At 39.8% G+C, this 23,532-nt stretch overlaps 1 protein-coding gene across 1 annotated transcript; it reads right to left on the bottom strand.

Annotated features, from left to right (window-relative positions):
• Window positions 1-7,145: 7,145 nt before the first annotated feature.
• LOC112847378 (uncharacterized) lies at window positions 7,146-8,941 on the bottom strand. The gene is made up of 2 exons (XM_025909022.1): window positions 8,819-8,941; window positions 7,146-8,701 (listed from the first exon to the last, which is right to left on the bottom strand). Exons 1-2 carry the CDS (start codon window positions 8,939-8,941, stop codon window positions 7,745-7,747), a joined length of 1,080 nt encoding a protein of 359 aa, XP_025764807.1. The 3' UTR covers window positions 7,146-7,744.
• Between the last annotated feature and the right edge of the window lie 14,591 nt (window positions 8,942-23,532).

Below are 23,532 nucleotides of genomic sequence, written 5' to 3' on the forward strand. Positions count from 1 at the left end.
GATGTGGTCTCCCGGTAGCAGCCCGCATGGGGCCGATGCGATGCACCCTATCAAAGGCGATGTTCTTCACCGTGTCCTCCGGCAGCTTCAGGTGGGTTTTGATGAAGCTTTTTACCGTAGTCTCCGCGTCTTCTCCAACGGCTTCTGGAATACCAGAAAATACAAGACTATCACGCATGCCACAAGCTTGTAGATCAATAACTGTCTCTTTTATTTTTTTAGTTTCTCTATTGAGCTGGGTAACATTTTCTGTGAGACATTTCACCGACTCCCTTAGCGTGGCATTTTCAGCAGCGAGCGTTTCCACCTGCTGCTGGCTGAACTCCAGGGATTCTCGCAAGGATTTAAATTCCCGGTGAAGAATCTCCACCAAGGACAGCCTTGCTTCGAAACTGGACAATCGCTTGTCCATTGACTCCAGTATGTCGGCAATATCTTTGCCTGCTGGCGATGTTGTGCTGGGGGAATCTGCCGGGTGATATCTTTTCGACGACGGCGTCTCAGATTTGGCCGGGGAAGATGCACTCTGAGCCTTCTTCATTACGAGATCCTGGAAGCACTGATCGATATAATCTTGGAGAGCCTCTAAACTCTCCCCGTTGTTCTCCAGGGTGTTGGAGATGATTTAGACAAATATTGTTAGTTATAAGACAATTGATAAGTGTATTTGGTAATACTGAAGCTTAAAGGAATTTGTTCAATTCTAAACTACCATTCGCTTTAATTTTCCGCCAAAATCTCCGGTGTCTGACGTCAGTTACAACATGAGTCGCTTACCTTGTCCGTCACTTCACTTCTAGTCTGTTCTTACATGTAATTGGCTGATGGTGTGGTGCTGATTGTTGTATATGATTGACAGGAGAAAATGCTTGCAGCTATTGACTGGTAGAACAGTCAGAGGAGTTGGTCAGAGGAGGAGTGGGCAGTGAGGCTGCTCTCACTGCCGTCTGGCAAGCAACAAGGAGGTGGCTCTCAGCCTCCCCTCAGCAGTGAAGAGCAGCTTTGTAGATGTCTCCCGGGTGATAGTTGACCCCTTCGGCCTTGCGCTGGAGAACTATGGCAGACGTTTCCAGGAGGGACGGATGAGGCCGTTGGACCGGCCATTTGCGTATGCTAGGCAGCTCTGTGACATGGCAGGGTGGTGGCTGCAACCCAGGCCCACTGGGGCCTCAGCATGAGCCACATACACTATCCCCCTGAACCCAACGCCTCCCACACTTACCTACCCTCCGATGTAGACAGAGGTTGAGCATCACTCTAGGATGCGCAGAGAGTGCAGCGTCCTTGATGCTGCTGTGTACATTGGCATATTCCCCTGTTGCTTGTCTTGTGTGTTATGGTGTTGTGAAGATACATGTGCTTTTTGTGCTAAGGCGTTTTTGTTTCTGTTCTCATTTTGATTTCCCATTAGGGATCCAGATGAGCAGAGTTTCTTTTTTCTCCTCAACTGCCCTTTTGTGTTATACATTTCATTGTTTTCTTTATGCTACCTGTTCTGACCTGTCTCCCCATTGTGATGTTTGTGTATTGTATATACGGTTGGAAAGGTCCAGTTTCGCTGCAGGCAACTGCAAGTGACAAATAAAGGCTTCAATCAATCAATCAGTAACCTGTTGGGGCAGTGTGTGTGGGGATGCGTTCACGACCTTTAGAAGTGTGTAGTGTCTGTGCTGCACTCAGCTGTGATGCAGGGTCATCCACAGGGTTTTCTCCCTTTGAGCTCTTTTTGCTGGGTATTGTACCTGATTAAAGAAGACTGGGAGGAAGGTCCAAGCCCAGCTAAAAATGAGATTCAATATGTTCTGGACCTGAGAGCAAAACTGCACACTTTGGGGAGGTTATCATGAGAAAATCTGCTCCAGGCCCAGGAACGTGAATAGTGCCTGTGCAACAAAGGGACTAGACTCAGGCAATTGTCACCAGCAGACAAAGTGCTTGTACCTACTCCCTTACTCAAGCTCAAAGTTACTCGCCAAGTGACAAGAACCCTTTGTAGTCACACGGTGAGTGGTTGACATTGACTATGAACTTGTACAGTTGGACAGAGGAGAGGAGCCACACAAATATATCACCTCAACCTCCTTAAGGAGAAAGGCTGAAACCGCTCCTCTGGTGAGCTTGGATAAGGAAAGAGATGAACTGGGGCCAGAGGTGCCAAATTCCACCATTCGGGCTTCCCTTGATAATGATAACTATCTCACACAGGCCCCCAGAGAACAGATGTTGCTGCATTGCAACAACGGTTTGCAGATGTGAAGATGGGCAAAATCCTTGGTGCCACCAAGGATTATGCCCATGAACAATGGATCAGCATTTTACCCTCTCACCCTCACCCATTTGAAGGTGTGTCAAAGTTAACGGACCCTGTACTGGTCCGCTGTGGTAAAGAGAGAGCTGGGCATAAAAGTGAAGGTCTTGATTTACTGGTTGAGCTACCTACCTTCACATGTGGTCATGAGCTCTGGGTAGCGATGAAAGAACAAGATTGCAGATACAAGCAGCGGAAATGAGCTTTCTCCAAAGAGTGGGCACCCTCTCCCTAATAAATATAGGATGAGAATTTCAGCCATTCTCAGGGGCTCAGTCCCTCCCAAATGGCTGAGTAGAGCCGCCAATCCTCCACACCGAAGCTGCTAGTCCTCCACATTGAAAGGAGCCAGTTGAGGCGATTCTGGCATCTGACAAGGATGTCTCCTTGGTGCCTCCTGCGTGAGGTGTTCCGGGCATGTCACACAGACCCAGACCCAGGACATGCTGGAGAGATTATATCTCTTGGCTGGCCTGGGAATGCTTCAGTGTTCCCCTCGGAAAAGCTGGAGTCTCTGTCTAGGGAGAGGGAGGTCTAGGTTTCTCTGTTTAGGCAGCTACCCCCGCAACCCGGCCCTGGATAGGCAGAAGGAAATGGCTGGGCTCAGTAGAGCCCATCCAGCCTTGTTCTTCACAAGTTGGGGGCTCTGCACTGCTCAGCCACCTGCTCAACTACCTGCAGCTTCCACGCCGCCATCTGCTCAGCTTTTGCTAGAGGTCATCACACCGTCTGGTCCTGCTTCATCTCCGCCAGAGGTCTGCACCACGCCATGTCGCAGCCAGCCACCTGCCCCGGCACCTGAGGTGTTCCATCACCTCTGTCAGTTCCCAGTGGAGCTTCGCTGGTGCCGCGGCCGTCCGCCTGACCTGCCTCCCTGCGCTGCTTGTCTCACGGCTGTCTGCCTGACCTGATTAACCTGCTATGTCGCCGCCGCTGGCCCACAGTTGGCTTCCAGACCTGCTCCGTCACTGCTGCTGGCCCCAGAACTGTTTCCTCGAGTTTTGGACTCCTTTTCTTTGTTTTTGATTTTGGACTCTGTTTTTATTTTTTTTGTTCTTAAGTTTTATCTTATGTATTTATTAATAAAAAAATGCAAGTTAATTTCAAAACTACATTCCCTTGGTTCTAACAAAAGAAGGACAAAAAATATGACATTTTGTGCAGCAGTGTGGCTTGCAAAAATGTTTATAGTTTTTGGACAGCAAGGAAGTGAGACATAATAGGGTTTAGATACACACAACACTTGTAAATAGAAATCACTTTGGCTTTCATTATATTTGTTGGTAATAAAAAAGATATACAAAACTGCCAGCTAAAAACTGGCAAAAATGACACTTTTGTAGCATTTATGCATTTATAACTTGCATGTTCTAAACTATCATAGATAAGTATATATTCACTGCAGAGCAAATTTGTAACTATACTCTCTTTGTTCATACAGACTGACTCCTGTTCATTTATTTATTCACTATTTAGCCTCCATTTTTAGAATTATTTCTTAGTCATTTTTATCAGTGTAGGGTTTTAATCCTGTCCATTTCCAGTGCTGCAGGTGGTGGGTTCTGTCGGTCAAGTGCACAGTTTGCATAATGGGTGTACACTCTTGCAAGTAAGTAATACAATTTTTCTTTACATGTTTATTTAGTGTTGTGTTTTAGTTTGCCGTGTACTTTGCTGTGCCCACTAATGAAATACTTGAGGTTTTAAATTAGGTTTTAATAAATTGGCAGTTGGGGCACCTCACCAACGGCTTTGGCCTGTTAACTAAGCTTCTGTGCTATTTCCTGTTTTACTCCTGTTACAGAAACAAAGACACTCTTAATTAGACCACGTGAATCTCTGTTGGACTGGCCATTAACAGCAGGAATAAAGCAGGAGGCTTGAGACATAGATGAGGTACAGATCAACCAGGTGTTTATTCCTCAACATTACAGATTACAGGAAACATAGCAAACCTAAATGGCATGTCTAGCCTACCAAACGTTTAAAAGAAAGCAAACTGTAAATAAGCCAGACCACCCTGACTTTACATTGCAAGACACCTATGTAATTATAGAGCTTTGGATGAAAAAGGTCTGTTTTCTTTTATTTGAAATGTGGCCTTCTAACAGCAGAGGGCACTGCAAACCAAGTGGAATAATGAAGGAAGGTTTCTTGTGAGTGAGTATGAATATGCTGACCTGGCCATTTAATGATTCTTCTAAAAGAAAGCTAAGTGCCAACATTGGCAGCTTTGGTCAGTGGGGTGATGGCTTTAACCTTTGAAAACAAGTTATCTTAAACAGTTCAGAAGTCCAGAAGTGTTTGACTGCCAAGAACGTGTTTCTGTGCTTTCTATCTGCCAGCTATGAAAACACAGCTGGAGGTTTTGGATAAGGGACCATCAGCAACACTATCACAGATTAATGATTGAGTTCAGCAAACTTTTCTATGAGGCCATAGCCCACTGGCTCTTCTGTGGGTGAAAATCCATGTCAAGTGTTTTCACCTTCATGTCACAAGTTGTAATGGAAGGTCTATATTTTTAAATCTAATCTTTAACAAATGGAAAAATCTGCTGGGAAAATCACTCAGTCCTGCCACCTCCTCCACATTATATGTGTGTGCTGAGACATGGAATCTACATGTGTAACTCTACAGTGTGTTACTTATTCACACAAGATGAGACAGCAGTGGTAGCAGAGCTACCATGAGACATGCTGACCTGCCAGTTTGCCTGTCATTGTGGAGGGGCCACATGGGATCAAAGATTTTTTTTTCTCCCTACTAAATGTTATTCATAGGAGATCTTTGCTCTATATAAATAAAACTGAGCTGAACTGAAACCTCACAAAAAAACAGACAACACACTTTGAAATGATTTAGGCTCTATCCCAATGCCCACTTTAAAAGCCCTAACCTCCAAACCCTCATAGGCTTAAATTATATATCGGGTATAAATCGAAATAATCTTGACAATCCCAAACCATGTTTTCTCAAGTTTGTAGTTTGAGAATATTTTTTCCAATTTTTTAAAGGTATGATGAAAGTTTCCAAGCCAAATGTAAAGTTACAAGAGGTCAGATCAGGTCCAGTTGATCTGTGTGAAGTATTGATTTGTTCCATAAATTGGCTGTGGATTGTACACATTATTTGATGGTGAGGGTGATTTGAGGGTAAGAATATCTTTCAAGCTGACAACATGATGACATGTGAACACTATTTGCACCTCTGTGAGACACATTGACTTGTGATTAGATGTATGATCATGTCTGACCAGCATGTCACTGTTCAGGGCTCTGGTTGAGCCCTTAACAGCTTGGTACAGCTGGAAATCAGCTGATTACTATGCCTGATCTGTGTATTTATTATTATTACTAAACTGTAAATTAGTTTCTTTTTTATTTGATTAACTAGGACAGCCTTCTGTAGAGGTCATTGTTTTTATATTCATTTCAGCTATTATTCATCTGTAATAGTCAAATACCAACACAATAATTATACATAAGTGGATTTTAGTATAAACTGGCTACCTCCAAATTGACTTTCTACAGAACACATCCAATGTTATATATGGCCAAATCCTAACATGGGCTATGTCATTTCAGACTATTTTAAGGTTAAGCCCTCACAATATTATAGAGATACCCAACAACATCAGTCTGGCACCTGTTGTAAGAAAAACAGGTGCAAAAGATAAAATATTCAAGATGTGCACATTTCTCCCTCAGCCAGCTAAGATTCGGTTTAGGTTTGTATTAGTGCTTATAGTTAGGAAAGTCTGTAAGTCAGTGTAATGTAATCTGGGGTTAAATCTCTCTTTGTTTTTGTGTGTTTAATTTGCTCTGTTCTGATACCAAGCACGTGTGGACTGATATACTTTGGCAGGAATCTAGAGCAACACAGCTGTTTGTTTTGTTTAAGACAAAGAAAGTGAAAAAAAACTTCTCTAGAAGTTGATTATGATGATTTCAACAAAGGCAATGCCAGCCTTGCTTGTTAGAAAGGCTTATCTTAGTCCTCTCTCTCACAAGTGTGCATTCTATATCAGACTAGATATAGTCACGTTAAAGTATGATCCAGCTCCCAGAGGGAGAGAGGTGGGTTACATACTGGACAGGTTGTTTGAACATTGTAAGTTTTACATTTACGTTCAGTATTCTGCTTTATTTCAAGAAGAAATATGCAGGTCTTAGCTTACACAGCAGGAGGTGGTAATAACCATTCATAGTTAATGCTAATCTGTGCTGCAAAGAATTTAAAGCAGTCAAACCAGAATGTAGGGGAGACCGGGGATAGTTGTAACATTTTTGACATTTCTGTCTGTAAATTGGAGCTCTTTTAAGGTAGTTGATTCAAAATGTAATGCAAAGTATTTACATGTCTCTGCTATTAAATAGTGCAGCTATTTTCTCTGCAGCACAATTACCCATTGCACGGTATGCTCTCAAACACAAAGAGTGAAATGTTACAATTAACCCCATAGTCTGGGTTAGTTGTAACATACCCTGGGGTGAGATGTAACACAATGAAATAAGGGTACTGACAAAATCTTAAGATGTAATCTTTTTTATTTAACACCTGAATGCACTTATAAACATTTATGTAGCTGTTTGTGAGTGTGTGTAGGAGTGTGTGACAGAGTGCAGAAATATAGATTTTGAACAATACTGTAACAAAAAAAAAGACAACTTTTCACCAACTGAATTTTTCAATAATTTTGGTTGGCCTTCATTGAGCCTTCATTGGCTCGGTGGGGATTATAACCGACAACTCTTGCCACATTTGAACATAATAATTAACCTGAAAAAATGTAGCTGTGCACCAGCTTCATCAAATGAACTATATGTGTTTTTGTCAAGTTTTTAATCACCATCAGAATCACAGTGGTGACAGATGTATGGCTGTCCTGGAGTGCAGGCCTCATGAGCCCACAGTGCACAGGTCAGGCACTTAACCCAAGCTTCTTTTGGCTTTGAGTTATTGAAGTTTTCCATGCACACAATACAGAAATTCTCATCAGCATCTGAGGAATCTGTGTTGTCCTGTTCAGTGTTATTCATTTTCTGATTTTTCTTTCGTGATGTGGAAAGCTTGGATTGTTTTAGGTTTGTGGGAGTGGATTTGCCTTGTTTCTGGCACAGCCTCTTCTTTGGAAAACTTATTTTCCTGCTTCTCTGGTCTGCTTCAAGAGCCATCTTAACTGGTGTATCAGTGAGTATTGCTGTTTGTTTCCTTTTTCTTCCCGTTGAAGGGGTTTTTCTAGGTCCAGCTTTTGGTAAGGGTCGCACATCTTCTGGGTTAAAGCCCAAGGAGGTCTGTGGGTTTTCATCACAGCCTGATGAGGGAGCAGCTTGGAGGTCAGTTGGGAGACTGGAGACGTGAGCATCTGGAGGAGTGGTCATGTCGTCAGCTGTAGGACTGGTGAGATGAGCAGCAAGAGGAGCGGACTGTTGGTCAGCTGGAGAAATGTCCATATGGACGATCTGTGACCTGTGATGGAGCAAAGTCACTGTCCTCAAATATGTTTGGATTGTATGGCCAAATTCCACAGCACTGGAATCCAGCCTGTATATTCTTTGGTGTAGCTGCTGCTGGAAGTGCCGTCCTGACAAGACCTGGTATTTCATATATTGTCATGGTCTTTCCTGGATTCATTCTCATCCAGGAATCACTTGCACTGTTCACCATCTTTTTCAGTGGGCCATAAACACTCCTGTCAAGTGGTTGGAGTTTGTGACTGCAGTGAGGGGGAAATGTGAGCATCACAATTCCATTGCTCTTGCAGAAGTCAATGGCTGCAATTGACAGGTGTGAACTGTGGTTATCCATGAGAAGAATCACTTTTTTTTCATTGCTGACCTTGGTGTGGTTTGCAAAGTGCTTTAGAAAGATGAGGAACTCTGTTTCTTGCATCCATCCTGACTTATTTCCACTGCCAATACTTCCTACTGGCCCATCTCTGACAAAGTGGTCTGCATAACGTATGCGTGGGAACACAAACATTGGAGGAATTGTGTTGCCAATGGCATTAACTGCACATGCAAGGGTGACCAGTGAACCTCTCTCTGCTGATGTCATTGCTCCAACTTGTTTAGTGCCACGTTTTGCAATCACTCTGTCTGGGGTTTGCACAGTTGTTATGCCAGTCTCATCAATATTCCATATGTCATTTGCTGTTAAGGTGTGTCTCTTTAGCACTTCATCAAATTTTTTGAAAAACATTGCTACATTGTGTTGATTAAAACTGGTGGCCCGTGCCAGACTTGTAGCCTCAGCACTTCTAATGGACAAAGTTGGGTTTCGTTTCATGTAGGCTGAGAACCAGTCTGGTCCAGCCCTTGAGAATTTGTCCCATGACTTTGGATATTTGCATCCATGTTTCACTGCAAGCTGATATGCCAGTTCTTTTACCTGTAATTTTAATCACGAAATATGTTAGTATTTCTGATATACTATATTTTTAATTGCTACCATTACAAATTTCTAACTTTCCCTTGTCTTATCCTTTATTGCTTCCTATCTGCTTACCTCACGTGGACATAGTCCATAAAATGCATCTGCAGCTTTCATCAGGTATTCTGTTAATTCCTTCTCTTGTTCATCAGTGAAGACCTTCTTTCCACTATGGTATCCTACACGTGGGAGTTCCATTGCTCCCTGCTCATCCAGGTTCTTCCTCTCTTTACAAAATCGGTGCAAAGTGACATGGCAAAGGCCATACAATTTTGCCACAGATCTGGTGGACTTTCCCTGATTTCTAACATCATTTGATGCTCTCTCCAAAATACTGAGAGGCACCCCTCGGTCAGTCTGTCTTTTCCATGACCTAGGCATACTGTAATTCAAAGAAAACAAAAAAATATGAGTTAAAGTAATAGTGGGGTAAGTTGTAACATTTGCATGGTTGTTACAGCTGACCCAGGCTGTTGCTGTTACAACTGACCCAGACTCCTATAGCCACGATCTAGCTCGCATTACAGCTAACACCTAAAACATTAGCACTAAAGACATGCACAGAATATATCCCCATAGACATACAAATAACATAATTTAAGTTTGATGAGTTTAACTGCAAAGCAGTTAGTGCTATTAGAAAATGAAATAAAGTCAAAAAACTTACTTTTTGGCTTACAAATTAGTTTTTTTCTTCTAAAATTGTCTGTCTTTGTTGAAGGATGCTGATTTTTCACCAGTGATAGAAGAACTGAATTGCGCATGTACAGAGTGAATCACATGATTTTAAACTTAGCCCTGATTGGAGAAATTAGAAGTGTTACAACTGACCCACGTTACAACTATCCCCGGTCTCCCCTATGCTAAACTTTTTGATACAATCAAATAGTGTGAGTTCCACAGTCTGAAGACCATTAAAATGGGATGTATTGTTGCATGGCAAACTTCCCAGGTCTTAAAAATTGGTCTAATTGTTTCATACATATTTGGATAATGGGCGTGATGACATTCCCACTTGTGGCATCGGGCCCTAAATCAGTGCAGGATCTGAAGGAGGAATCTGCAACCTAAACTACTGGCTCACAGGGTTACTCATTAGGAAAGGCTTTACTACATAGACTGTAACTGAAAGATCAGGTTTTAGGTATTGTGATGTGACTGATTGGATTATTAATCCCTAATAGGAAGCTTCAGCATTAGCAGTTTGCTCACTGTCTTTAGCCAGATATCAATATTATATGACTAGTAAAAATTGTACATTTGTAACACATAGTGATGTAAGGACCATACATTATTATAGGGACATCGTCAACAATTATACAAGAAGCACTTGGAAATAGTGGGAATGAAGAACTCCCTTATAACAGGAAGAGAGTACAGAACCAGGCTCAGAGAGGGGCAGCCATCTGATATGACTGGTTGGAGGTTGAGTGGATAGCGAAGACAGAGAAAGGACAGAATAGAGAGACCACAAACAGGACAAAAACAAACTATGGGAGAGAACAAAGTTTTGATCATAGTGTTAACCCATCAAAAAGATAGCCAGAAAATTCTGTTTTTTTGGAACTGAGATGTTTATTAACCCTTAGAACAAAATCCACATTTTTTTTTTGCTATATCATGTTGTGTATGATTTATTTTTATTATATACTTATTATATATTTTTTGTATTGCATTTGATACATTGGGCATTTTTGACAACTTTTTGTTAACAACAATGTTAATTTTAGACAAAAAAAAAGAGTTTTGTCCATAACATTTTGAAATTATAGCAAGTATTGTTGATGAGATAGCGGTCTCAGAAACTCATGTATCAACTAGAAAGTGCATTTTCTGAAGAAACTGCAGTGTGAATGCTTGAATCTGAATGTATGCACCGAAATGAAATAATTACTGAATTTAAGTTAAAAATGTTGAATGAGATAAAAAAAACCCTGAATTTTTAAATTGAAAAGAAAAGTGCTGAAGTGCTAAAAGCTGACGTTTACACAGAAGAACAAGTTGGAAAAAAGCTGAAAATGTTTTAAATGTAAATTAGAAAAACCTTAGAAAAGAGAAAAGAAAATTTAGATTCAGAAAACATCTGAATAAATATTAAAAGTTCATATTCTTTGAATCACTGAATGACTAAAATGTGATTCCTCCACTTGGATCCACACAGTTTAAAAATTTTAAATGTCTGAGCTTTGAAAGACACAGTGTTGGAAAGAGAACATTGAGGTCTTCGTTTTGAGGGTAAAATGATGGCTGTAGAGCAAACACTGTGGACACAGCAGCAGTTGAAAGAGAAGTGTTTAAGATGAATCTTGGCACAGTGAGAGACAGAGCTCGTTAGGCAGGCAGGTGTGAGCCTGGTTGCTATAGTGACTGCACCCAATGGCTCCATACACACGCACACAGACATGCACCTCACTTTTGCTGCTTAAAATGAACAGAAAAGTCAGCCCCAAACAAATCGCTTCCAAATGAAAAGTACATGTCGTATTGACAAAATTCTTTCACCGTGAGCGGCAGCAATGTCCAGTCTACCTAATTCTCAGTTTTCATGCCTGTGGAGTTTATTATATGGACGTGGTGACAGTGTAAAAACACCATGCTCTTCTGATTTTCAAACAAACCTTCTGAGCCATTTTAACATTAGAGTCTATGGAGGAGTTGGAGGGAGTAGGCTGTGCATTGGTGACATTTATGAAAGAACCATAACACCTAGTACAATAGTAAACACATTGGATGAAAGAGGACAGCGATGGCTACGTTTTGAGGGTAAAATCATACCTGTAGAGCAAACGCCGCGGACACAGCAGCAGTTTTAAAAAAGATTTTAAGATTAATTTTTTTGCTTCTCTCACTCTACCAGTTGAGCTGTCTCACTCTAGCCCCAACATTCCGTCCCATACACACCCATTATAAACTCTGAAACGGCTGAAAAAACATCATGAAACTTAAACTGGAACTGAAGAAAAAGTATAATAGATATTGAAAAGATAAATACAAGTTAAATAGTTGAATGTCTTGTCTTCGTTTTAAAGTTTGAATGGTGGCTCTATGTCAACGTATGTGGAAGTAGATACAGTTTGAAAATGAGTAAGTTGAATGAGGATTTGAAGGGTCTCTCCATTGAAATACATGGGAAATTTTTGTTGAAAAAAGTTGAATAAAATTAAAAATATAAATGTTAAAAATGAGAAAAGTAGAAGCAGTCATGTCCAAAAGAAGAGGAATCTAATGGTGTTTGAATGGTTTTTCTAAGTTGAACGGTTTTGAAGGAGATAGATGCCAAAAAACATACGGAATATGATATAATAAGTAGAAAGTGCATTTTCTGAAGAAACTGCAGTGTGAATGCTTGAATCTGAATGTATGCACTGAAATGAATTAATTGCTGAATTTTGAGTTAAAAATAAAAATGTTGAATGAGCTGGAAAATACAGAGTTTTTAACCTGAAAACAAAAGTGCTGAAGTGCTAAAAGCTGACGTTTACACAGAAGAACAAGTTGGAAAAAAGCTGAAAATGTTTTAAATGTAAATTAGAAAAACCTTAGAAATGAGAAAAGAAAATTTAGATTCAGAAAACATCTGAATGAATATTAAAAGTTCATATTCTTTGAATCACTGAATGACTAAAATATGATCCCTCCACTTGGATCCACACAGTGTTAAAGGTTTACATCTCTGAGCTTGGAAAGACACGCTGTTGGAAAGAGAAGAACGATGGCTTCCTTTTGAGGGTAAAATGATGGCTGTAGAGCAAACACTGTGGACACAGCAGCTGTTGAAAGAGAAGTGTTCAAGATGAATCTTGGCACAGTGAGAGAGAGCTCCTTAGGCAGGCAGGTGTGAGCCTGGTTGCTATAGTGACTGAGCCAGGGGCTCCATACACACGCACACAGACATGCACCTCACTTTTGCTGCTTAAAATGAACTGAAAAGTCAGCCCAAAACAAATCCTTCCCAAATGAAAAGTACATGTCGTATTGACAAAATTCTTTCACCGTGAGCGGCAGCAATGTCTAGTCTTCCTAATTCTCAGTTTTCATGCCTGTGAAGTTTATTATATGGACGTGGTGACAGTGTAAAGACAGCCTGCTCTTCTGATTTTCAAAGGAACTTTCTGAGCCATTTTAACATTGGAGTCTATGGAGGAGTTGGAGGGAGGAGGCTGTGCATTGGTGACATTTATGAAAGAACCATAACACCTAGTACAATAGTAAACACATTGGATGAAAGAGGACAGCGATGGCTACGTTTTGAGGGTAAAATCATACCTGTAGAGCAAACGCTGCGGACACAGCAGCAGTTTTAAAAAATATTTTAAGATTAATTTTTTCGCTCCTCTCACTCTAGCAGTTGAGCTGTCTCACTCTAGCCCCAACATTCCGTCCCATACACACCCATTATAAACTCTGAAACAGCTGAAAAAACATCATGAAACCTAAACTGGAACTGAAGAAAAAATATAACAGATATTGAAAAGATAAATACAAGTTGAATAGTTGAATGTCTTGTCTTCGTTTTAAAGTTTGAATGGTGGCTCTATGTCAACGTATGTTGAAGTAGATACAGTTTGAAAATGAGTAAGTTGAATGAGGATTTGAAGGGTCTCCCCATTGAAATACATGGGAAATTTTTGTTGAAAAAAGTTGAATAAAATTAAAAATATAAATGTTAAAAATGAGAAAAGTAGAAGCAGTCATGTCCAAAAGAAGAGGAATCTAACGGTGTTTGAATGGTTTTTCTAAGTTGAACGGTTTTGAAGGAATTAGATGCCAAAAAACGTACGGAATATATAATAATAATAAAGATTAGAAGAACAATACTGTGAATGCTTTTACAAGCATTCACACTAATAATAATAAAGATTACAACAACAATACTGTGAATGCTTTTACAAGCATTCACACTAAATATGATACAAATGGCATTATAGGGTTCAAAGTAAAGAGGGTGTCTGGGTCTAAGCTGAAAGAAACTCCAGGAACCACAAGTAAGTCTGTACTCTGAGAGTGAAATTGGTTTGCCATTGATCAACTGAGCACTAAGGATATTTGATATTTTCCCATAGACTATACAATCTGACTAACAATGTTATTAATATGCATATGCCCTATACCGCATATGCATTGTACTTTTTAAATCGCGTCTTACTGTTTTAATTTAATGTAATGTGTCCATGTTATTGTTTTAACTGAATGAGCTTATCGTTTTTTGTTTGTCATGTCAAGTGTCCCCTTTTTTTAAATACTATATTTTTACAAATATAGTCAGGTTAAAATACATATATTAAGTACATTCTTCCAAAGATGAAATGAACCTGAACTAGAGTAACCTTCTGCCTGTGTTATGGAGGTTTAGAGGTTATCCAAAAGGCCAAAGACAAAGTAAACTGAGAACTTCAAAAGAAGCAACTCTTTCTGTGTCATCAGAAGGGGTTGTGTGTGTGTGTGTGTGTGTGTGTGTGTGTGTGTGTTTTGTGATATGCTAAAGAGTTACATTGACATACCATGCAGCATCTCCACCCCCTACTGCAGGTGAAGGGCAGGAATGTGATAGGCTGAGCAAACACAAATACGATTCATGTTTTTGCTTCTTTGAGATGGGGCATAATAAACATGGATGTACAGTATGTCACCTTGTGACTACAATGTTTTATCTTACACGGTAACAGCAGATTTACTTTCCATTAAAACAAAGATTATGTAAATGTCATAAAACCTCAGGTTTTGTTCTAAATAGTACATCTATAACACCTGGCCATACACGTACAGAAACGACCTGCGCTGATGACAAGAGGCATCACAGCAGAAATTGACAAAATTATGTTTAATCACATATTTGGTTACATTTGCTTTATGCCGACTTGATGATGTAGACTTACCTTTTTATTGCCAAGTGAAAATTATTCAATGATGACCAAACAGCCACTGACAGGTTTGGAACCATGCTGTACAAGAAATGTACACATAATGTTTCGCTACTACTATTTACTGCACCTGTGCAGATTTATGACGGCACAGGCTGCTTACTTTGTACCACTCTTTATACAGCCAAACATGTCAGGACGTGCAGATAACATGCCCACACAGTCCGGCCTGGAAGACAGCTGCAGGGGCACGTGTGCATATGTGAGCAGCTGTGTTTGTAAATGAGGAATATTGCAAAATGCATTCAACTATCAAACGTGACTATGTTTACTCATCATGTGCCAATGAAGGTAGAAGGATAATGATACATCTTTGAAAAAAAAGAACTCAGTGGTGGACTAATGAACTGTTTGGGGCTAAGTACAGGATCTTTCTGATCTAGCTTTGTTTTCTGGTAGTTCGTCTTTCACCAGATGTCACCACCATGTTGCAGACTTGGAGTTTGCTCATACATGGGAGAAGTAATCCATCAGTCTTTTTATTTTCATCAGGGAAACCACATCTATGCTTAGGGTTGCTCAAGAAGCAAATGCTTAGAGCAGAGTTTCTTTGGTCACACTTTAAGCACAAACTAAGTCCATGTTTCTAACACCCCTGAAGAGTTTGAACAACACATTTATTATTATATTGTCTTTTGGCTTACAAAGAACGGGACCCTAAAAATGTTCCTTAACTATGACCGTGATTACCAACATGAAATGATACTGTGCTGTGAAAAAGTATTTTTCACTTCCTGATTTCATATTTCTTTGCATATTTGTCACATTTGTCAAACAAATTTTAATTCTAGACATAAATAACCCTAGTAAATACAAAATGCAGTTTTTACATGATGATTGCATCCTACCTGGCCCTATGTGAAAAAGTAATTGCCCCCTAAATTTAATAGCTGGATTTGCCACCTTTGCCAATAAAAACTGCAATCAATCATTTGCAGTGACTGGCAATTAGTCTGTCACCTTGCTGTGGAGGAATTTCAGCCTACTCTTCTTTGTAGAATTGTTGTAATTCAGCCACATCAGAGGGTCTTCCAGCACAAACATCCTGTTTTAAGGTGCCACAGCATCTTAATCTGATTAAGTCCAAACTTTGACTGGGCCACTCCAAAACCTTCATTTTCTTTCTTTCTTTCTGTCTTTTTTTTTTTTTTTTTTTTAGCCATTCAGTGGTGGACTTGCTGCTGTGTTTGGGATTATGTCCTTTAGGATCTTCTGGTAGAGAGTAGAATTCAGGCCTCCATTTTTATCCAGGTCCTTGAGCAGCAAAGCAGCACCAGCCCACCACACTACCGAAACCATGTTTGACTGTTGCTGTGATTTTCTTTTTATGAAATGCTATTATTTTTATGCCGTATGTAATATTACTCAAACCTTCCAAAATGTTCCGTTTTTTTTCTCATCATAAGTTCTTTGGTGACTTCCTAGATGAGTTGTTGATGTGTTCTTGGAGTAATTTTGGTAGTCTGGTCATTCTGGCAAAGTTCTGGACTGTTCCAAGTTTTCCCCATAATGGTTAGAAATGGTTTTGTAACCCTTTCTAGACTGATAGAGGTTCAGTGCAGTTCTGTTTCTGAGTTTCTTTAGATCATGGCACTGATGTGTTGCCACATCAGGCCTGGGTGGGGCAGTGAAACTGAACTCAAAAATGTCATTAATCAGTTAATTAATGATTTAACAAGGGAGCAATGGGATTTTTTTTTTTTTACACAGGGCAGGAAGGTTTAGATTTTTTTTTCCTATAATAAAGTAAATCATTCTTTAAACCAAAACTCGAAAACTTGTAAATCTGACAAATATGCAATAAAAATTTAAGAAATCAGGAAGGGGGAATAGGTTTTTCACAGCACTGTTTTTGTGTTCCTGCAGAATGTTTGACTCTTGCCATTAGATGGCAGTGCTTCATTTAAAGCGACACTGAAAGAGCAGAGTGAAAGCAGTGTGAAAGAAAATCATTTTATCGGGAGCAATAGAGCAACATCCTCATGTGTCTTCTCTGACACCGCCTTCACCATCCACTTCAATCTCAAGTGAACAGCATCTCCATATCCTTCAGTCAAGAAACTGAGACGATGTGGAATAATCTGGTTTATTTATTGCAGTTTATTGTATAAATATATGCTAGTTACATTGATTTTGGAAAAATGAATAGATCTAACACTAACATTCATTTGTCTATACTGTAGTAAACCAAGTCCAGATGATTCCAGTTCACACTGTTAACATGCATTTGTCACATGTAACCAGTACTGCTAGTGTTGCAGGGTGAGCGTTTTGTGGTTTGGTAGCTGTGTTACGTTTGCCTCATAATATGTGTTTGATTTACACATATTATGAGGCAAGCTGGAAATCTTCACTTGGTTTGCCTCCCTCCACTGCTGAGGTTTGTGAAGCACTGAAGCTGCAGGATCTCACCACTGATGGCTACTGGGAGGTCTCTTCAGATTCTTGTCTGACAGCAAGGGTCCTCCACTCTCTGGAGAGCCCCTTCACCTCCAACAACCGTGGACCAAAACCTGAGCTCTGATCTCGCTCATGCACACACACACACACACACACACACACACACACACACACACACACACACACACACCTACACAGACACACACTTGCCTTTTATAGCTTAGTGAGGACATCTAATTGACATAATGCTTTCCCTAGCCGCTTACCCTAACCCTAACCATCAAAAATGAATGCCTAACCCTAATCCTTATGCTAAACCTAACCATACCCTAATTGTAACCCTGACACTAAAACTACATTTTGAGTCTCAAAAATGCCTACAAACTTGTGGGGCCTGGAATTTGGGCCCCATAAGGGACTGTTCGTCCCCACAAGTATAGTAACAGTCGAATTTTTGGTCCTCACAAAGATGTATAAGTGCGTGCACGCGCACACACACACACACACACACACACACACACACACACACACGCAAACACACAGACATTCAGATAAATTATGCTTGGGGGATGCATTGGCCTCCATGTGCTCTACAATGGGAATATTTAAGTCATTGTTGCCCCTTAATCCTCACCTCCACCCTTCCTGTGACCCCATGCTGTCAGCCCCCCCACCCTACTCTTAACCACTAGTTACATTCAAAGGTAGCTGAAGTTCTACCATATTAAACTCAAAATCATAATTTAAATCTACTACCCCCCCCCTCCCTCCCCCGCCTCATTTTATTTAACTGCTTTGGTTCAGTATATTATTTTGTCACAAATTATGGATAAAATGTCATTTTCAGATGACATGAAATGACATGACAGTCTTATCAACTTGCCTATGGAAATCTTTCTTTAAAATTCAGAGTTGCATTTGACCACAGGCTAAAAGAATAACAGGCAAGAAAGTAAAAAAAACCCAAACAAACCCCCAAGACAAAAAACAAAACCCCAACCTATTAGCTGTAGGAAGATAGAGGTTAGAGGTCAAGCTGGAGTGAGCAAGATGGGCAGTAATGAGAGATTGACCCTCATTAGATCCAGCTCCTGATGAGATGGCAATGAGAGCTGATGAGGACAGTCAGGAGTAACAAGCAACAGAACACTGGTCAGCACACTGAACAGCAATGTGGAAATTTATCTGGAAATATGCTTGTATGTATGTATTGTAACTAATAACACATACATTCTTAAGTTCTTAGAAATTAAATTTACTTAAATGGAAGCTGGAACTCATCCAGGTAAGGAAATCTTAAAAAGTTGATTCTGTTCATCTGGACGCACCTTTATTAGTAGGAGAAACATTTCGTCACACATCCAAGTGATTTGGTCACTAAAAAAGTTATGTCCAGATGAACAGAATCAACTTTTTGGGGTTGGGGTCTGCCCTCTGCAAAGACTGGAGATAATATAAGGAACTAGAGAACTGACAGCTATTATTTTAATCACCCTGTCTCAGTTCTTTTAACTCTAAGTATCAGGAAGGAATGTGGTAACATCTGGACCGATGTGTTTACAGCTCTCCGTTTCACTGCAGAGTCCCTTCATATATACGTGTTGGGCAGAGTGAAAATCTCGAGGCTGAACGGCCTTTGTGCAAGCACACACACTTCTTGGCAGGGCAAAGCTATGAGCACAAACAGCAGTGTATAAAACTCCAGGCAGCCAGCCTGCGTCTGTCCATCCAATCAGGGAGTTCCTTACATCGCACCGCGTGGCTAATTTGCATTGTTTCGGGATTTCGGAAATGAGATAGCTAATCCAGCAGTTAATGCCAAAGATAATCCAATAGCTAATAATAATTGGAAGTTGAAAATGGTTTTTGAAATGAGGTTTTTATTGAGAATTTAATTCTTTTTTTGTGAAATTCAAGTATTTATCGAGGGATTAATAATTCATTTTGAAAAATGGATTTAAAAATAGTGTTTTTATTTTAAATTAAATTATTAAATAATAAATTAGTTTAGTAATGTCTGAATACATAAAATAATAAAAAATGAATTTACAAATGCATAATTTATTGTACAATTTATTATTTAAGCACAGAATTCTTCATTTCGATGCGTGTGGCTTTTGTGATCCTCCATACTGGACACAGGCAGGCAGGCAAGAGTGTCATTCACTGAGTGAGGCCTGCAGTGAAAATGATTTCAGGCAGTCATCTGAAGCGCTATTGCTTCATATACCCCGTAGATCATGTACCAAACAGACCCTCCAGCTTTGGTGGTCTGTTAAACTCTGTGTGAAAGGTCAGGGCACACAGCAAATGCAAAACAGGGTCCAAGGAAGTTGCTGGACAGTGCAGTTCAAATCAGACCACAGGACACACAGTCAAAACAGGACCAAAACAAGAAGACGAAGTAAATAATATACACAATAAATTTGTGATGACATACTTTGAAAGATGCATGAAGTGTAATTATAACATCAAAACAGAAGAACAGAAAGCCAAATCATGACAATAATATCTTTGTAACTTGATCAGGGCCCAGGCCTTCATTTATATATCGGCACCTGCAGCAGGCGGTAAAATGAGCCAAAGATCTATGAGGAACTCGGGATATACATTAGCTAGGTTTCTTATGCTAAGGGGTAAAGATGCTAGAACATTCATTGTGTGAGCCTCCAAAAACAGTTGGAAAGTATGCGCTCTAACCCTGTGGTTTACAGCAAGTCCCCCATGACCATGCTTCCTGTTGGTCACGGGGGACTGACTTACCTGTGAGTGACAGTGCTGCATGCTTGGCTGGTACTGTCTTGAGCCATGATCGATGGATGAGTTGACGTCCAAGAGTTCTGTTTGCCTTGCTGCTATCAAATGCCTAGCGTGACCTACTGGCATAGATCAAGATGTGAGCCTCACTTCAGCCCCACCGGAACAGCAACAGGTTGTGACCTCTGACAACATGATCCAACATCATGTGGAGACTGCACATAAATAAACATTTGGCTTAAAGAAACAGTGATAAGACAACTGGAAAACAGAAATGCATGAACTGTGAAAATAAAAAGGGTGTGTGTGTGTGTGTGTGTGTGTGTGTGTGTGTGTGGCGGGGGGGGGGGGGGGGGTTGGGTGCACTGGGGTAATTAATAAAACAATTTTCTGCACAAGCTGAGCATCAGTCATTCCACTGCTTGGAGAACTCTGTGGACTGTGGCTTTTTAGGCCCTGTTTGTTCTAAAGTGATGCAGGTTTTGAAAAGACCCTCTGAAGTGACAGCTTTTTCTCTTTTTCTGTCATTGTGGGACCCATCCAGGGCGCTGAGACACTTATATCACTGGGCCGTGACAGCTATACACATACATGAACACACAAACACACAGAGCGGTGCCTAAAAGCCTTTTGTTGCTGGGTCCTGGTCCACTGATCTTTCTGGTTGCTGAAGGACAATGAGGGTCAGTCAGTCAAACAGGCAGGCAGTCAGATACTGTCTGCTTCCCAGTAACATAGCAGGCAGTTGTGTGGGCAGAACTAATCTGGGAATGTCTCTTCAAGTCTTCTTAAAAAACTCATCTTTGATGAACATCAAAACAAAGAAAACTGTAGATGCACCAAGTCCTGCTGATACAATTACTATTTTTATATATGGGGGTCAGGCAATTAAGGCAAACCTATCACGAAAGCAAATGCAAAACTCCAAACTTTTTGCATAAATTAGACTAACGTTATTTAACATGCTACGAAAAAGTGAATTCTTTAAAATCACTACAGGAGACATATTTACCTATCAGAATTCATTGGAAGTTTAATACCAAGTCTGATTTAAAGTATTTTGGTGTCATTAGCTTAGTAGTAGGAGTAGGTAGGTAGAAGGAGGTTATTCAGAGCTTTTTACTAAAAACAGCTGTCAGTTATGATTAGATGCAGGTTTAATGAAAGCACTGTGACTGAAACAAAACAGGAAGACTCCAGGCCAGTAAACTAAAGCAAATGACTGTCTGCAGAGCTGCAGGAAATTTGGACTGTTGTAGTTGTAAATTGATTTTGTTGTTTCCATTGCTACAGACTCAAACAGAGCTCACACCACCTCTCATCCAATATTTTAAAACGATTTCATCTACATTTACAATGTATGTAAACCAAATGTAGTTGCTATGGGTTTGACTTCTGAGGGACAGTGTTGTATGCATGTCACAAATGAAAGCCAATGAAAAAGAATCCCCTTAATAAAATCCCATAGAATAACTGCAAGTTCCAAATAACCAGAGTTCACCAATAATTATGATTAGATGGCATACCTTAAACAAGGGTGTTCTAATAATTGCTACCTAATCAATAATGTGCATTAAACCAATATGTATTTTTTTTTCATGTGACTGGCCAGTTCATATGACATCACATCACAGGAAGATGGACTGGTTCCTATACAGCGCTTTTCTACTCTTTTTGAGTGTTAAGCATGCTTTATGCAACATCCCTTTATCACTCATGAAAAAACATTTTTTCCATGTCTAAGTGCTCATCAGGCTGTGAATCTAACATTCACAGCAACTCTGGGTTCAATACCTTATCCAAGCATATGTTTTCATGAAAAGTGGAGCAACCATGATTCAAACTAGAAACCTTACAATCAGTAGATGACCTGTGCTACCTCCCAAGCCACAGATTTAGTTCTCATTCAATCTGGTGGTATTTCACAGTCCAAAAGTAAAGAATAAATACAATAACAGAAGTCAAAAGTAGGCTTAAGCTATGTACCAGTTTGACATCAAATCAACAAGTACAAATAGGATCATACATTAATGCTTATAGAACAATAAATTTGTTTGCAGCTAACAAGAAAAAACAAAAACCAAAGAGCAAAGTTATGTGTAAGAATCTATATGCAATACTCACACTCATTAGGGAAACAGAAAAACTTCAAACACTATTAAAAAACTTGAAATGGTCCTACTCTCTGCGTACAGATTCTTGTACAAGGCTCCCTGTTTTTTAATGCACCTTTTTAACAGGACATTTTAATATGGGACTCTCTGGGACTGACTCGTATTTGGAAACGGTCTCAAGCGGTCATTAGAGAAGCTGATTTTTAGCACATACAACACAAATACATTAGAAGCCCACAGAACATCTGGTAGCTTCATCATGCAGCCTGCATTCACCATGTAATTTCAGTATCTGAAAATGGTTATCTGTAGGTAATGTACGTTTTTTCACTATCCAGAAACTTTTTAACTAATATAATCAGTAATATAATCAGTGTAACTATATTACACAGACTAAAATGGTATCATTTGCATAAATCAGTGCTGAATTTAAAATCATTTTCTACATTTTCTACATACATCTTTTTTCAGTACTCTTCATCCTTGGCATATTCCCTGATTAGGCAAATGGACATTTTGTATCAACCAAATCAGATGCTACTTATTTACTGTAGAGGTTTGAAAGGTATGAATCAGTTACTTGATTCATGCATTTTAAACCAGCTCTTTCTTTCTAAATTGGGTTTTGCTCCTGGTGATATGTCAATCTGTTACCCAATGAAGACAGAGAAAAGCAATTCTTCAAACAGCTGGAGGGAAATAGCAAGTCAGTGAAAACCACTGCTGTCTCATCAATAAACGGTTGGGGCATTGTTGTTTTACAGTTGACAGGAGACTGGGGACAGCCCTAAAGGAAACACTGTGTGTGTCCTCTGTGTGTGTCAGCAGGGGTGCTCTCCATCAAACTTTAAGACATTAATTTGCCTCCTCATTACTATCATTCAGCCTGCAGGTAGAGTGGAAGAGACGGGGGTGGTCTGGAGAGAGTATCTAAAAGTAATGGCATCCAGTCCTCCACAGAGTGATGAATTCAGCTGTGCCAATGAAGGGTTTTCTATTTTATAGGTGAGAAACTCAGCTGTTCTTTTTGTTTTAAATATTTTTTTCACCAAAATTAGAAAATCTACTTCTGCTTGTCTGTCTGATGGTTCAAAAGCCAATCAGTCTACAGCATTCAGCCTCATCAAGTCAGACAGCTTAATTAGGATCCCATTAAGTCAACATGCAAGCTGACATACTGATAAGATACGTTAGTTGGTTTAAAAACAATTTCTACAGTAGGGTCAATAAAGTCTTCATAAGTAACTTGGATTCAGCTTAACACTTCAGCCAGCCGGTCTTTTACACCATCAGAATGCAACTAAGTTGCACATTTATTTCATGAAATATGCAAATACATGCATACTGTTGTTGGAATATGCATAATTTGAGATGTAAGCCAGCAACCATCTATGTAAAATGAAATTTTAAGTCTAAATTAACTTAATCTATTTTCAGTGGTTACTGGAAATACAAGTATAGAATCATCAGTAAAATCTAACAAAAAGTGATGTCAAAGTCTGTCACTTTTTCTAAAAATAATGTTTAAAAAGCTTCCCCTGAGCCATTTTTACCACTACTTAAATGAAGAGTCACACAACCTCTGAAACAGGTTCAA

Source organism: Oreochromis niloticus, linkage group LG1 (genome assembly GCF_001858045.2).
Source record: "Oreochromis niloticus isolate F11D_XX linkage group LG1, O_niloticus_UMD_NMBU, whole genome shotgun sequence".
Taxonomy (NCBI): Eukaryota; Metazoa; Chordata; class Actinopteri; order Cichliformes; family Cichlidae; genus Oreochromis; species Oreochromis niloticus.